This window comes from Oryctolagus cuniculus, chromosome 5, assembly GCF_964237555.1.
Source record: "Oryctolagus cuniculus chromosome 5, mOryCun1.1, whole genome shotgun sequence".
In the NCBI taxonomy this organism is placed as follows: Eukaryota; Metazoa; Chordata; class Mammalia; order Lagomorpha; family Leporidae; genus Oryctolagus; species Oryctolagus cuniculus.
In genome coordinates, this window is record NC_091436.1 from 43898181 (window position 1) to 43912458 (window position 14278).

Genomic DNA, 14278 nt, shown 5'->3' on the forward strand with positions numbered 1-14278 from the left:
GCAATAGCCAGGGCCAGGAGCCAGGAACTCAATCCAGGTCTCCCAAGTAGAAACCCAACTACTGGGCTGTCACCTGTTGCCTCCCAGGGTGAACATAAGCACAAAGCTGAAATTGGGAGCAGAGCCAGGACTCCAACCAGGTAGCCTGGTATAGGGTAGGGTCATCCCACGTACTGTACCAAATACCTGCCCCCAATTGTTTTTCTTAATAACAGACACTTTACTACCCAGATTTGAGTTACATTAAGTATTGACAGACATCTTCTCCAAGTTTAAAATACATGGCTAAGAAACACACAATGTAAAAATTGTAACAAGAAATATCTCACATAACCCTGTATTTCTACTTACCATTACTAGTGGTAGTGCCACTATGGAGTTGAAGTACAGAAATATAAAAACTCTTTTCTAAAACATTTTAATTTCACAAATAATTATATTTTTAGAAAGGGCAGATCACCTTCAGGTACTTTTTCTATTATTCTGCCTTTAAAATAAATTATGACAACAAAACAGCATCGTATCAGGCAGCTCTCCAGTTACAAGACTGTCTACCCTGAAGTTATTTTATAAACTACTTGAATGGAACATCCTTGCATTTTCCAACAGAAAACAAAAGTCTACATAAATGTTAAGCCCTGCTCCCATGCTTTACAAATCCTCTTTAATTCATAACCCATTTCAGCCCAATAAGCATCCACTGAGTCCCTGAGTGTCATATTCTAAACTATGGGTGGGCCACAGTCTCTGCACTTCAGCCCAATACTGGCATCCCAGGAGACGATAAATATGCTTCAATCCTAGAGTCAAAACAATTGGTATACTGTAGTGTAATCATCACATTGGAAGCCAACATTTAATTTCACATATAAAATACTACAAGATGCCCTGCAAGAGAGATATCCAGCTTTATATATCTATATATATACACATATACACTATATATATACATATATGATTTATAAGCAAAACTCCTCCATAAACATCCAAGCCCTTTCCTACCTCACTTGACCCCCACAGAGTACATTCAACTGCAGCTAATTAGCTCCTAAACTACCTTGCCCACCCCTCCCTTCTTGTTCTATGTAATCCAGGCTTCCAATTCCCTAAATGGGATTAATTTAGCCATCTGCTTTTTTATATACAATGCAGCTGCCAGGCTGTGTGAGGGCAAAGCACATAATGCTGTCATCTGGCTTAGCTGTTAATTAACATTTTCTAGACTCAGCCAGGCACCTCATGCTATTCAATAATCTCTTTAGTTCCCTTCCTACTCTCAGTAGCAGCTGGAGTTAAAACACACACACATATGTGCACACACACACACACACACACCCAAAGTCTTTCAAGAAGTTTGTAGTTAGCATAATGTAAACATCAGTTTATTTTGGTACAAAAAATTTGAAACTTATGCATATGAGGGATCCTTAAAATCAAGGAAATGTGTACTATGAAGAAAAACCACATGTGGATTTCAAAAGTTTTTGCCACTAAGATAAAATTTTAATTCCATTTTTCCATGAACATTAAAATACCTTTGCACTGGCTAAGCCACATGGCCAGGGGTGCACAGCTGGTGAACTATGAGATCAGACCCCAGCTGGGCCCTGTTGACAGGCTCTTCTCAATGTCTCAGCAGATTTGTTCATGCCCAGCGGGTGGCATCATTGGCCCTGCACTTAGGGTTGAGTACATGGGCAAACAGAGTCATGTCTTTTCCTGGTGGAGATCAGAGATCCAAAGTTGAAGTCTCAACCTTCCCATTTCACAGGAGAGAAAGTAGAGGCCCAGGGAGATGAAGGGGCTTGACCTATGGGCGTCACCTGTCAGGTGTGGAAAGCGACTACACCAGATCTTCAGGTTTGGAGCCCCGCTCTTACTGATCCCCTAGACTTTGCTGTGTGGCTTTGTTATATTTATCATAGTTCAGGTCAACACAATTGAAATATATACATACATATGTGTGTCTATACAAGTAAGGGTGTTTCAGAAAGTTCATGGAGAAGTGGAATTAAAAGGTACTTACCTTGGTGCAAAAAAAAAAATACCTTTGCACTTTAAAAAATGATTTGTACATTGCACCTAAATAATTTGCACTTATTGTTTTACCATTAAACTTTCAGTCACATAGACATTTTAAGCAATTGAACATTTGATGGAATTCTGAAGACAACAAAAAATTCATTTCATCCTGATTTCACTCATACATTCAGTTTTGCTATTTTGTACACACATTGCTCATCAGACTAAAAATCCTATATAAACCTGCATCCAAAACAGAAATCAATGTATAATCCCAAAATAATTTCAATAAATTAGGAGCAAATTCTTAATTCTTTTCTTTTTCTGCCAGTGTTCTGGATCACTAACATAATCTCACATTGAGAGAAATCATTCTGTAAAGATGCACCCTCCCTTTCTATCATGAAGCCGAAAACTTAATAACCCAAGCTGAAGATGTGCAAAGTACTAATCCATTGGAAGCCAGCAACTGATAAAAAAAAAGTCTGTTTGGCCATCCATTTCCAAACTTAATTATACCTTAAAAAACCTCATCTTCTTCCTTCTTGTTGCAGAGAACTCAATATTCGCACCTGCTTTCCTGAACCAACTCTTTCACTGCCTTGCCTGCTCCTCCTCTAAGAGTCCCTCATTCCCTCATTTCCTCAACTGAGTCCTCATGGAATGCTGTGTGCACTGCTGCATCCACAGGGCCTTGCAACTATGACTGTGTCCACATGTCTGTGGCACCCAACAGAATGCAGGCTCCTTAAGGGCACCCCCTGTCTCCATATCATTGGCATGAAGAGGCGTGTATTAAGATGCAGTAGATGCCTCCATCACATGGATAACAAGATTTGCACAGAGCAATGAACAGAGCTTCAGCTTTGCACTGAAAGTTCAAATATAACAGGCTACACTTTAGCAAGTATCAGGCTGTTTTCCAAGAGTTTGGGGATATAAACGTGCTTAGTTCTTACCACAGTGCTACCAGCTGAACAACGCTGTTAGCTCCATTTACAGAACAGGAAATAGAGGTACAGTACTGAGGAGCTCATGCAGGACACAGGGCCCTAAGAGGCGGAGTAAGGGAAAGCCAGGCAGTGTGGCTCTGGTCCTCTCATCACACAGTACTGCCTGACCTGCTGCCACCTCCTAAAGCTCTCACGTCAACACTTCCTGGTAGCAGAACTCAGACCCTAGCCCAGTGCTCCCGTTCTTGTGCAAGCTTCCATGGCTTGGGGTTAGGTAGAGTCCAGGGAGCCTGCTGTCACAAACCGCTGGGGACACTGTGTCTAGGTTTGTTCCCCGGCTAGCTCTCCTTCTTTTTCCATGAGTCACAAGGGCTGGCTCCCTTTTGCACTGTGAGGACCTCCTGCCTTGCTTCTACCTTCCTATCACTGAGGGGTTCCTAGGATTCCTACTGAGGGCTTTTTTAGAGAACAGACACAGTGGCTATGTGACAGTTGAAATCAGGTTGTCCCTGGAAGTCAACGCCCTCAGCTTTCTTAACTCTTTCTTCATGGAGAGGCAGCTTCCCACTCTTCTTAAAATAATAAACTCAGGGCCGGCGCCACGGCTCAATAGGCTAATCCTCCGTCTGCGGTGCCGGCACACCGGGTTCTAGTCCCGGTCGGGGCACCGGATTCTGACCCGGTGGCCCCTCTTCCAGGCCAGCTCTCTGCTGTGGCCAGGGAGTGCAGTGGAGGATGGCCCAAGTGCTTGGGCCCTGCACCCCATGGGAGACCAGGATTAGCACCTGGCTCCTGCCTTTGGATCAGCGTGGTGTGCTGGCCGCAGTGTGCTGGCCACGGCGGCCATTGGAGGGTGAACCAACGGCAAAGGAAGACCTTTCTCTCTCTCTGTCCACTCTGCTTGTCAAATAAATAAATAAAAAATACCATACAGTACCATACAGCAAAGTAATCAGGACTAAGGGATTATTCATCTATAATTCAGATTAAAAAAAAGCAAACACTACGTAAGGCAGTCTAGTTACAGTGTTGGGGGGAGCTACCACAATGTCCCCAAAACCTCTCTTTCTGCATTAGGAAGATGGCTTCTTCCGGTGTTTAGATGAAGAGGAACACAGCTCTCCCAAAAAGAAGACAATTCACTCACTTCCTGGTCATCTGACCAACGTTCTTTCCAAGAAACTTCATTTCCTTCATAAACTCATTCAGAACATGCATTGTGGGCTGGCATTTTGGTGCAGCAGGTTGAAGCCCCTGCTTACCACACCTGAATCCCATATTGGAGTGCTAGTTTGAGTCCAGCCTGCTCCGTTTCAAACCCAGCTATTTAATGCACCTGGAAAGGTGACAGAAGATGGCCCGAGTACTTGGGGCCCTGCCACCCAAGCGGGAGCCCAGGGTGGAGTTGCAGGCTCCTGGCTTTGGTCTGGCCCAGACCCACTGTTGTGGCCCTGGGGAGCAAGCCACTGGATGCAGGATCTCTCTCCCTCTCAGTCTTTTAAATGAATAAATCTTAAAAAAAAAAAAAAAATGGCCCACTAGGCTAATCCTCTGCCTGTGGCGCCGGCACACCAGGTTCTAGTCCTGGTCGCAGCACCAGATTCTGTCCCTGTTGCCCCTCTTCCAGGCCAGCTCTCTGCTGTGGCCCGGGAGTGCAGTGGAGGATGGCCCAGGTCCTTGGGCCCTGCACCCCATGGGAGACCAGGAGAAGCACCTGGCTCCTGCCTTCGGATCAGCATGGTGCGCCGGCCGCAGCGCACTGGCCGTGGCGGCCACTGGAGGGTGAACCAACAGCAAAGGAAGACCTTTGTCTCTGTCCCTCTCTCTCTCATTGTCCATTCTGCCTGTCCAAAAAAATATTTAAAAAAACCCCAAACATGCACTGCTTTTTGGAAAAACAAGCCAAATATTTTTAAATGCTGGCTTTTTGCTGTTGTCCTTTAGCCTTTATATATTGAACTCTTCCCGTATCATAGACGGCACTGTTTCTACTTCTAATTTTTCTGGTTTTATTTTTTTAGTGTCCAAATATCCCACCTTCAAATTCACCTCTGCACAAACTCTCAGCCTTGCAAATAGCCTCACTTTTTGACTGCACCTGACTCCCCCCACCCGCCTGTACTAGCAAACAAAGGAAGTGGCTTACGATGGCAGCGCATCTTTGATCTTCATGTGGGAAATGTCATTGTAGAGGGCAATGGAGACGACCTCTTCCATGGGGCAGATGAGGCCATACTCCTCACACCCGTTCTCAATAACCAAGGGATCGGACTTGTGAGGGTCAAACATGATATTGTTAGGAGTGACAATCATGACGCCTCCGACCACTCCCTGTAGGAGAGAGGAACAGGACAGGTTCACGTCAGGCAGAAATGCTTCCAGCAACCAAAGCCACAGCTTTAACTCCTGGTGCCATTCCAAGAGATTGTGAACCTCAGCATCCTATGTGACAACCACATCTCCACGATGAGGGCTAGAAAGACAGGCTGCAAAAATGCCGCGATGGGTGCTGAGGCAGCGCAAATGGACATGCCTCGCGTGGCAGTCAGCCCAGCCTGCTTCATCATGGCCGCTACAGCAGCATGGCTGCACTGTGGTCCTGGTGCCCACGTGCCTGCCTCAGATTCCCCAGTTCTTGGTCTGCAAAATGAGTGCTTCATAGCTCACTCAGCGAATCCTCACCACATGGCCAACAAGTACCTGGCATTGTGCTGTGCTCAGGGAGCAGCCGACTCAGAGTCACAGTGCCAGAGAATAATCCCAATATTTTTCTCTAAAGTATTGAGAAAGCCCACAGGCAGCAACATTCAACATATATATTTTTTTTTACATTTGCAATTTTTTTTACTTAGAAACCTTTAATTTAAGGTATACAAACTTCATGCATTTCATGAATACAACTTTAGAAACATAGTGATTCTTCCCACCCTATCTGCCCTCCCACCCCCACTCCCACCCTTCTTCTCCCTCTCCTACTCCCATTCTTATTTTTAACTAAGATCTATTTTCAATTAACTTTATACACATATATTAAGTAAAGAGTTCAATAAATTGTATAAAAATCTGTTCCTCAACAGTCAAGACAAGGGTTGTTCAAAATCATTGTATCTCAAAGTGTCAATTTCGCTTCTATAGATTATCTTTTAGGTGCTCTATTAGTTATCACAGATCAGGAAGAACATATTATATGTGTCCTTTTGGGACTGGCTTATTTCAGTAAGTATAATGGTTTCTAGTTGCAACCATGTTTCAAATATATTTGAATATGACCTTTTGCAGCCAAAGTGAGTGCAGCTGAGCATAAGAACTAAAAGCAAAAAGCATGGGGCCGGTGCCGTAGCTCACTTGGCTAATCCTCCATCTGCAGCACCGGCATCCCATGTGGGCACCAGTTCTAGTCCTGGCTGCTCCTCTTCCAGTCCAGCTCTCTGCAGTGGCCCGGGAGGGCAGTGGAGGATGGCCCAAGTGCTTGACTGGGAAGAAGCACCTGGTTCCTTGTTTCGGATTGGCACAGTTCCAACCGTAGCAGCCATTTCGGGGGTGAACCAACGGAAGGAAGACCTCTCTCTCTGTCTCTACCTCTCACTGTCTATAACTCTATCTGTCAAATAAACCTTGCTTCTCTTCTTAAAAAAAAAAAAAAAAAAAAAAAAAAAAAAAAAAAAGCGGGAGACTGCTGGGATCTGTGAAGTCTGCAGCTTGGGTAGATTACATTACAGACTTCAGTGGCCACGGGGGTATTAGCTACCAGGGAGACAGCAGGATACAAATGGCTTCCTTTAGAAAAATAATGTATTTTGGTACTTTTAATGCATAACAATTACCTCTGTGCAAGCACTACTTATTCTTATTTTATAAACTTATAATTGCACATCAATAACACTTTTCCTATTATCTGAAAGCTGATAGGAAGTCTCTACTGTGAGAACAGGCTAGTAATACATCCCCTTCTTTGGAGGCTCAATAAAATGTGGATTTGTTCTTTGTAAAAAGAGATAGATAGATAGATAGATAGAACTAATGGGAGCCACCCTTGTGGAACGGTGGGTTAAGCCATCAATGCTGGCATCCCATATGAGTGCTGGTTCCAGTCCCGGTTGCTCTACTTCTGATGCAGTCCTCTTGCTAATGTGCCTGGGAAAGCAGCAGAAGGTACTTGGGCCCATGCATCCACATGGGAGATCCAGAAGAACTTCCCAGCTTCTGGCTTCCGCCTGGCCCAACCCTGGCCTTTGCAGCCATTTAGGGAGTGAACCAGTGGATGGAAGAATCAATCAATCAATCAATCAATTTCTCTCTCTTTCTCTCTCTCTCTCTCCCTCCAACTCCACCTTTCAAATAAATTAATCCATCTTTAAAAAAAAAACTCAACACCCAAAATGCCAAGAGGATGTAGTAGACACTAATTTTAACATTAGCATTGCTAGCAGCAAACACAACTCGAGAACTCACTATTTTGCACATTATGTGGTAAGCTCTTTACATGAATTATGTCTTTTAATGACAAGACCTTATGACAGTTAAACTTTATTACTGTTCCTATTTTAAACATGTAGAAACTGAAGGCTTAGGAAAGAGATGTAAAGACCTTCCTTGCCCATGGTGTCAGAGCCAGTGCATGGCACCATTGGAGTTTAAGTTCAGTGAGTCTGACTGCATCATTGCTGTTAAACATACATTATACTGTCTAACACGTGCACACCAAGAACTGAAAGATTAAACTACAAGTTCACGGTCACACAGAATCACACTTCTGCTCAAAGATGACAATTCCCTCGATAAGTAAAATGCCAGGTACGCATCAAAGGCAAGTAAATGGATTCTTGACAAACCCTTAACTGAAACTTTGGGTAAGATATTTTAGTATAAACTCCCTTCCAGTAATTTGTAACTCTGTTTAGTTTTCCACAGATTTCAAGAAAAGGAAACACGCGTCGCCACATACCTTTCCGTCTGTGAAGTATCGACAATTCATTTTGAGGAATTTCACAACGCCTGGTTCATCTTCTTCAGAAGTAGATGACAAAACTCTTTCAATGGGTTTTAAGGCCTTTCTTGCCAAGTCAGCATCCTCATGAAAGCAAAAATGTCCAAAATCAAATAAAAATATTTTTTCAAAGCAAGTTACATGTATAAATCAAGCCATAAAGGTTCTCTGCGAGCATACCAAGTATAGTATATTAACTTGAAAAAAAAAAATCTGAAGCTGGTGCTGTGGCGCTGCAGGTTAAAGCCCCAGCCTGCAGCACCGGTATCCCATATGGGTGCCGGATCGAGTCCCGGCTGCTCCTCTTCTGATCCAGCTCTCTGCTATGGCCTGGGAAAGCAACAGGAGATGGCCAAACTGCTTGAGCCCCTGTACCCACATGGGAGACCTGGAGGAAGCTCCTGGCTCCAGGAGTCGGATTGGCTTGCACCCCTGCGTGGGGGACCTGGGAGCAGCTCCTGGCTCCTGGCTTCAGATTGGCCCAGCTCTGCCCATTATGGCCATTTAGGGAGTGAAACAGTGGACTGAAGACCTTTCTCTCTGTTTCTCCCTCTCACTGTAACTCTGCCTCTCAAATAAATAAAAATCTTAAAAAAAAAAAAAAGGTAAGAATATAACCTAAAGGAAAGAATTCACATTAGCCTCCTGATTCACATTCTCTAGAGAAAGGAAGAATACAAATAATCCATCCATTTCACTGGGAGTTCAATGTCATACTTTCAATCAAGTCATGCATTTATTCCTGGAGACCTTAAATTTAAAGTAGTTTCTCTTGCAAGAGGATGCACTGTCTCCACTAATTGACAAATTAGTCCCTTTGGGGGGAATTTCAGATACAATCTTGCAAAAAACATGTTGAATTCCTTAACTCACAAATAAATCTTTTTGATACAATGAATGTCAGTGTGTGAAGTGAATAACATACATACAGGCAGTTTGTCATATTCTGCATCAGATGATGAAGGAGAGACAGTAGCACCGGGACTGGATGACGATAGTCTTAAGGTACTGGAAGGAAAGTTGGCATCTGGCACAAAAAGGACCTGAGAATGCAACAGAAGAGCTGGATGAGCACCAAGAATCAACAAACCACTAGCCAGAGTTTAGAGCACTACGCACTCTGCACAGCAACCTGCTCGGTGCATGACCAAGTCGAACTGGCTTTCATGGAACCCATAACACTAACTGTCATAGAGAAATCCCTGATGTCGCTCCCCGTCTTCGTGGAGGAACGACACAGGACCCTGTGTTGTTCTTTCGTCTGCTCGGCCCTCCCCGGGTTTGCTGCTGGTTCTTCCCGGGTTGGCTACCGTCACTTCCACCTCCGTGGAAGGGCGGTTCCCCCTAGCCACTTTCCCCACTTCCGCGGGGAGCGGCACACCGCCGGCCGGCTCTCTCGGGGGCTGCACAGGTGTTCCTTCAGATAGATGTTCGTGGTGCATGTTGTCTCTCTCCTCCTTTATAGTCCTCTTCCGCCAATCCCAACTCTGCTACCCACACGCTGAGTACGCTGCTCTCCTCCAATCAGGAGCAGGTCCTACAGTTTATTGGTTGAACTGGAGGCAGCTGTGTAGAAGCTGTTTCCTCCTCTCCCAGCGCCATATTGTGGGAGAGCAGATGCATAGAATAAGTCTTAATTCCAGTAACTTAGTCTAGTCCGAGTTGCTCCCCACACCCTGATATGATACTTAGCAATACAAATGTACGTTATGAAAGGTATGGAACACACCTATAGACACTGCAGGTGTTCAAGAAAGGAGAGAGTAAGGTAAGTGGGTATTCTGGGCAGGCCACGTGAAGCCTTGAAGAGTAAGTGGGAAGTGGATGGGAATGTGGGAAGAGCTTTCTAGGGAAGCACACTAATAGTACAAGGGAACAGAGGACAGAGAAGCAAGGTGTGCTTCTAAATATTATACCTGTGTCAGGCAGAAATGGAACAAAGCCGGGCTTGCTCCCTCCCAGCAGGCCCCGAGTGCTAGAGTAGTAAGATCCTTACATGACAACCCTTACAAGGTCAGATCAACATAGTAATCCCAATACTTTGTTTCATCAGTGTCTGGGTTATCTAAAATTACAAATAAAAAGCAGCCAACAACTTGTACAAAGTAACTTCCTTCTACAAAATATTTATAATCTTAAAATGATAACCTGTATTGTTATAAAACAGAAACCAGAGCTAGTCATAAAACAATTTATCATTGATCAACAGTATGATTCAGTGTCTTTGGGAAATATTTCTGTTTTAACTTTATTTAAGCTTCAGTTCAATCCAGAAAATTTTGAGGTAGCAACAAAAGATACATACAAGTGGGAAAAATCAAAGTCAAAGAAATATGATAGGGACTGACCGCTTCTGAAAACATATGCTCCAAAATTATGAAATGTTCATTGAGCCATAGGACATAAAATTACTTTCTACATAATCAATGCAAAGATAGACATCATTAGTTAGAAGAATCCAATTTCTGCAAGATAAAAATCTTTTTCTCAGGAATGCAAGTATTCTCCTATGGAATCTCATAAAATGTAATTTTCTAGACTCAACTAATTGTCCTCAATGGTGCACTAACAATAAATATTAACAACTGGTTCTGGAGGACTTTTTTTTTACAACATCTTCAACAGCAAAGGCAAAGCTCAGAATTCTATAAGAGCAGTTTACAAAGGACTAAAGTTGTGTGGTCTGCATACACAGTTCTCTTAATTCATCTTCCATTGCTAAACTAGAAGAATGAATGGATGGCATTTCTCACAAGTAACTCACCATGAATTAATTAATTTATTTATTAATTTATTTTTGCATCTGAACTCTTAAAAGGTATCAGCAACTTACTGGGATTCTATTGCCTGACCCATTCTAAATGTTGAATCAGGGGCTACTCATATGCTTAATCAGTTGCAGATAGAAGTGGCATTAGAAGGCTGGGAAGCTTTGACTTCCCAAGTGACTATGTGCCATCTCAACATGGAAGTTTGCTCTAACACATCGACAAATGGGAATTTGAGATGCTGAAGTGTTGTTTTTTTCCCCCATAAAACAAAGCTTCAGTAGTCTAGAAAACAACTTTTAAGCATAGGTAAACCAAGATATCCCATAAAAATTAAAACATCCTAAAATATATATCCATCTACAGGGTAACATCTGAGTGCTCAAGACAAACTACTTGCAAAAGTACACTTTTGTACACATCTTCAAATTTTATTTAAGTATCAGAACTCACAGCCTAATCTAAAAAACATTTTATGCCTCCATTTTTTTTTTCATATTTTGCTCATCTTGGCTTTTGTCTTTTGAAGCAACAAGCCTAGGGCATCATCTTAGTTCAGTAAGCTTCCAGGTAACCTCTAAAAATTACTCTCACAGGTGGCCACGGACCCAGCTAGACCAGTTTTCTTTCTACCTCAAGGTAATCATCAAACCAGTCTCTTGAAGAGTGAGTCTCAAATTTCCTGGAACCAGAGGAGATCAAACGAATTTTGGTTTATCGGATCTGCTGAGATGAGAAGGATACCTTACCCCTCCGGGCACCAAGACAGAGAACTGGACAATCTTTAAAAGTGAAAAGGTCATCTATAGCTTTAAAGCCCCTGAGTCTATTTCACTCTTTCTGATTCCTTATCTTTGTCAGTAGAAAGCACAAATACAGCTGTCCTGGGACAACAAACAGCATGTATCTGCTTAGTTCTGTAACTGGACATAATAAAAGACTGGAAGGAACATGAGTTAATATAGCCCAACCCCTAGCTTCTCAGATTAGGAAACTGACACCCAAAAAAAGGAAGTGACTTGCCCAGGTCACAAAGATAAATTCAAGGCCAAATGGAAAAAAGTTTTGAGGTTTCCATTTTGAGAATTTTTTACCATTGCAGTACACACAAACAGTTCTTATACTGTTATTGGCCACTTGTCCTTAATATGGTAATGATCACTTATGAACACAGTGTAAGGAATTACTCAAAAATTTTTTTATAGGTTCCTGTACTGATAGTCACTTGGAAGCAAATACAGGGGGTGGTTCTGTGGCATGACAGGTGAAGTCGCTGCCTGCACTGCCAGCATCCCATGTGAGCCCTGGTTCGAGTCCTGGCTGCTCCACTTCCAATCCAGCTCCCTGCGGTGGCCTGGGAAAGCAGTGGAAGATGGCCCAAGTCCTTGGGCCCCTGCACCCACGTGGGAGACCTGGAGGAAGCTCCTGGCTCCTGGCTTTGGATCGGCACAGCTCCGGCCATTGCGGCCAACTAGGGAGTGAATCAGCAGATGGAAGACCTCTCTCTGTCTATTTCTCTCTCTCTCTGCCTCTCCTTCTCTATGTAACTCTGTCAAATAAACAAACAAACAAATAAATAAAAGGAAAAAGAAAGCAAATACAGGGGCAGGCGTTGTAGCATAGTTGGTAATGCCTCTGCCTGAAGTGCTAGCATCCCATACGAGTGCTGGTTCTGGTCCAGCTGCTCCTCTTCTGATCCAGCTCTCTGCTGTGGCCTGGGAAAGCAGTAGAAGATGGCCCAAGTCCTTGGGCCCCTGCATCCATGTGGGAGACCTGGAAGAAGCTCCCTCCTGACTTTGGATCAGCGCTGCTCTGGTTACTGTGGCCATCTGAGGAGTGACTCAGCAAATGGAAGACCCCTGTCTCTCTCTCTGTCTCTACCTCTCTGTAATTCTGACTTTCAAATAAACAATAAAATTTAAAAAAAAGAAAGCAAATACAAGCCTATTCCCTTAGTTATACACTGTACAGCAATATGCCAGATTATAAAATAACACCAACAATGAAAGAGAGCAAGATCTGTTTGCTTTCTTAAGAGATAAAAGCTAGTTAATTTTTGAAAATTCTGTCTCTCCCCCCTCCACTCCCACCCAATTACCTGGTACTAGCAGTATCCTAACTTCTCCTTTTGACAAGAACATAAATATCAGAAACACTAAAATATAAACTGGCTAACATGTGAGCCTGTTGGCTTTATGTGCTGCCCTTTAAAGAAATGCAAAGAACAATGTCATCATTGCCTAAAGAAAACTGTGCTGAAAAGTAGCAGTATCGGGTTGGCATGGTGGCACAGTGGGTTATGCCGCCACCTGCAATGTTGGGTCCCATACAGAGCGCTGGTTTAAGTCATGGCTGCTCCACTTCCTGTCCCTACTAATGTGCCTGGGAACAGCAGAAGATGGCTGAAGTTCTTGGGTCCCTGCCACTCATATGGGAGACCCAAATAGAGTTCCAGGCTCCTGACTTTTGCCTGCCTGAGTCCAAACTGATGTGGCCATCTGGGAAGTGAACCAATGGATGAGCGATCTCTTTCTTTGTATCTCTCCTTCTGTCTCTGTCACTCTGCCTTTAAAAAACCTTTTTTATTATTTTATTTTACTTTTTATAAAAAGTAGCAATATCTATCCTGGAAGAATGAAATGTCAGATGCATTAGTAAATCAACAAGGAAACCAACATTTGCTCATGGTAATGAAGCACTTAATGGATGGGACTGGATACCTGGTCTCAGCTAAGTTCTATTTTTTAATGACTTAACTATTTAAATTTATTGCATAGATATAATTTTAATAACATCTCATTATGTAGAAGGTATTCAAAATAAGTTAACTAGATTGGAGTAGCAAAATTATTCAATTTGTCAATTTCACCCAGTTTAACAATTACAATTAAAATCTTGGGGGAAAAATGGTGGTCTTTTGTTGATGGCTCTTTTCATGATATCAAATTGAGAAAAAAAGGACAAAAATTCTACCTACTTTAAAATAAAATGATGGTAATACTGGACCCCATAGGAGAAGACTAAATTGAAACTTGCTGGCCGGCGCCGTGGCTCAATAGGCTAATCCTCCACCTAGCGGCGCCGACACACCGGGTTCTAGTCCCAGTCGGGGAGCCAGATTCTGTCCCGGTTGCCCCTCTTCCAGGCCAGCTCTCTGCTGTGGCCCATGAGTGCAGTGGAGGATGGCCCAAGTGCTTGGGCCCTGCACCCCATGGGAGACCAGGAGAAGCACCTGGCTCCTGCCTTAAGATCAGCATGGTGCGCCGGCCGCAGTGCGCCAGCTGTGGCGGCCATTGGAGGGTGAACCAACAGCAAAAGGAAGACCTTTCTCTCTGTTCCTCTCTCTCTCACTGTCCACTCTGCCTGTCAAAACAAACAAACAAACAAACAAACAAAAAAGAAACTTGCAATTCTGAATTAAATATTCCAAGAATGTCTGTTGTTGGACAGAGGGAAAACATGACATTAATTTAGAACTTTCTTTGATGCCCTAGGAAACACCTACTACACTCACTAACAATATTGATAATAAACTATGTCAATCATTT

At 43.3% G+C, this 14278-nt stretch overlaps 1 protein-coding gene across 9 annotated transcripts in view; it reads right to left on the minus strand.

Moving 5' to 3' along the window:
• NCOA7 (nuclear receptor coactivator 7) overlaps positions 1 to 14278 on the minus strand; it is a 160685-nt gene that overhangs the window by 48955 nt on the left and 97452 nt on the right. For all 9 annotated transcript variants that reach the window (XM_070073629.1, XM_008263471.4, XM_008263473.4 and 6 more), the window contains 3 exons: positions 8892 to 9005; positions 7921 to 8046; positions 5122 to 5306 (listed from right to left, as the gene is read on the minus strand). In XM_070073629.1, coding sequence (XP_069929730.1) covers positions 5122 to 5306; positions 7921 to 8046; positions 8892 to 9005 — 425 coding nt within the window. The remainder of the gene's footprint in view (positions 1 to 5121; positions 5307 to 7920; positions 8047 to 8891; positions 9006 to 14278) is intronic.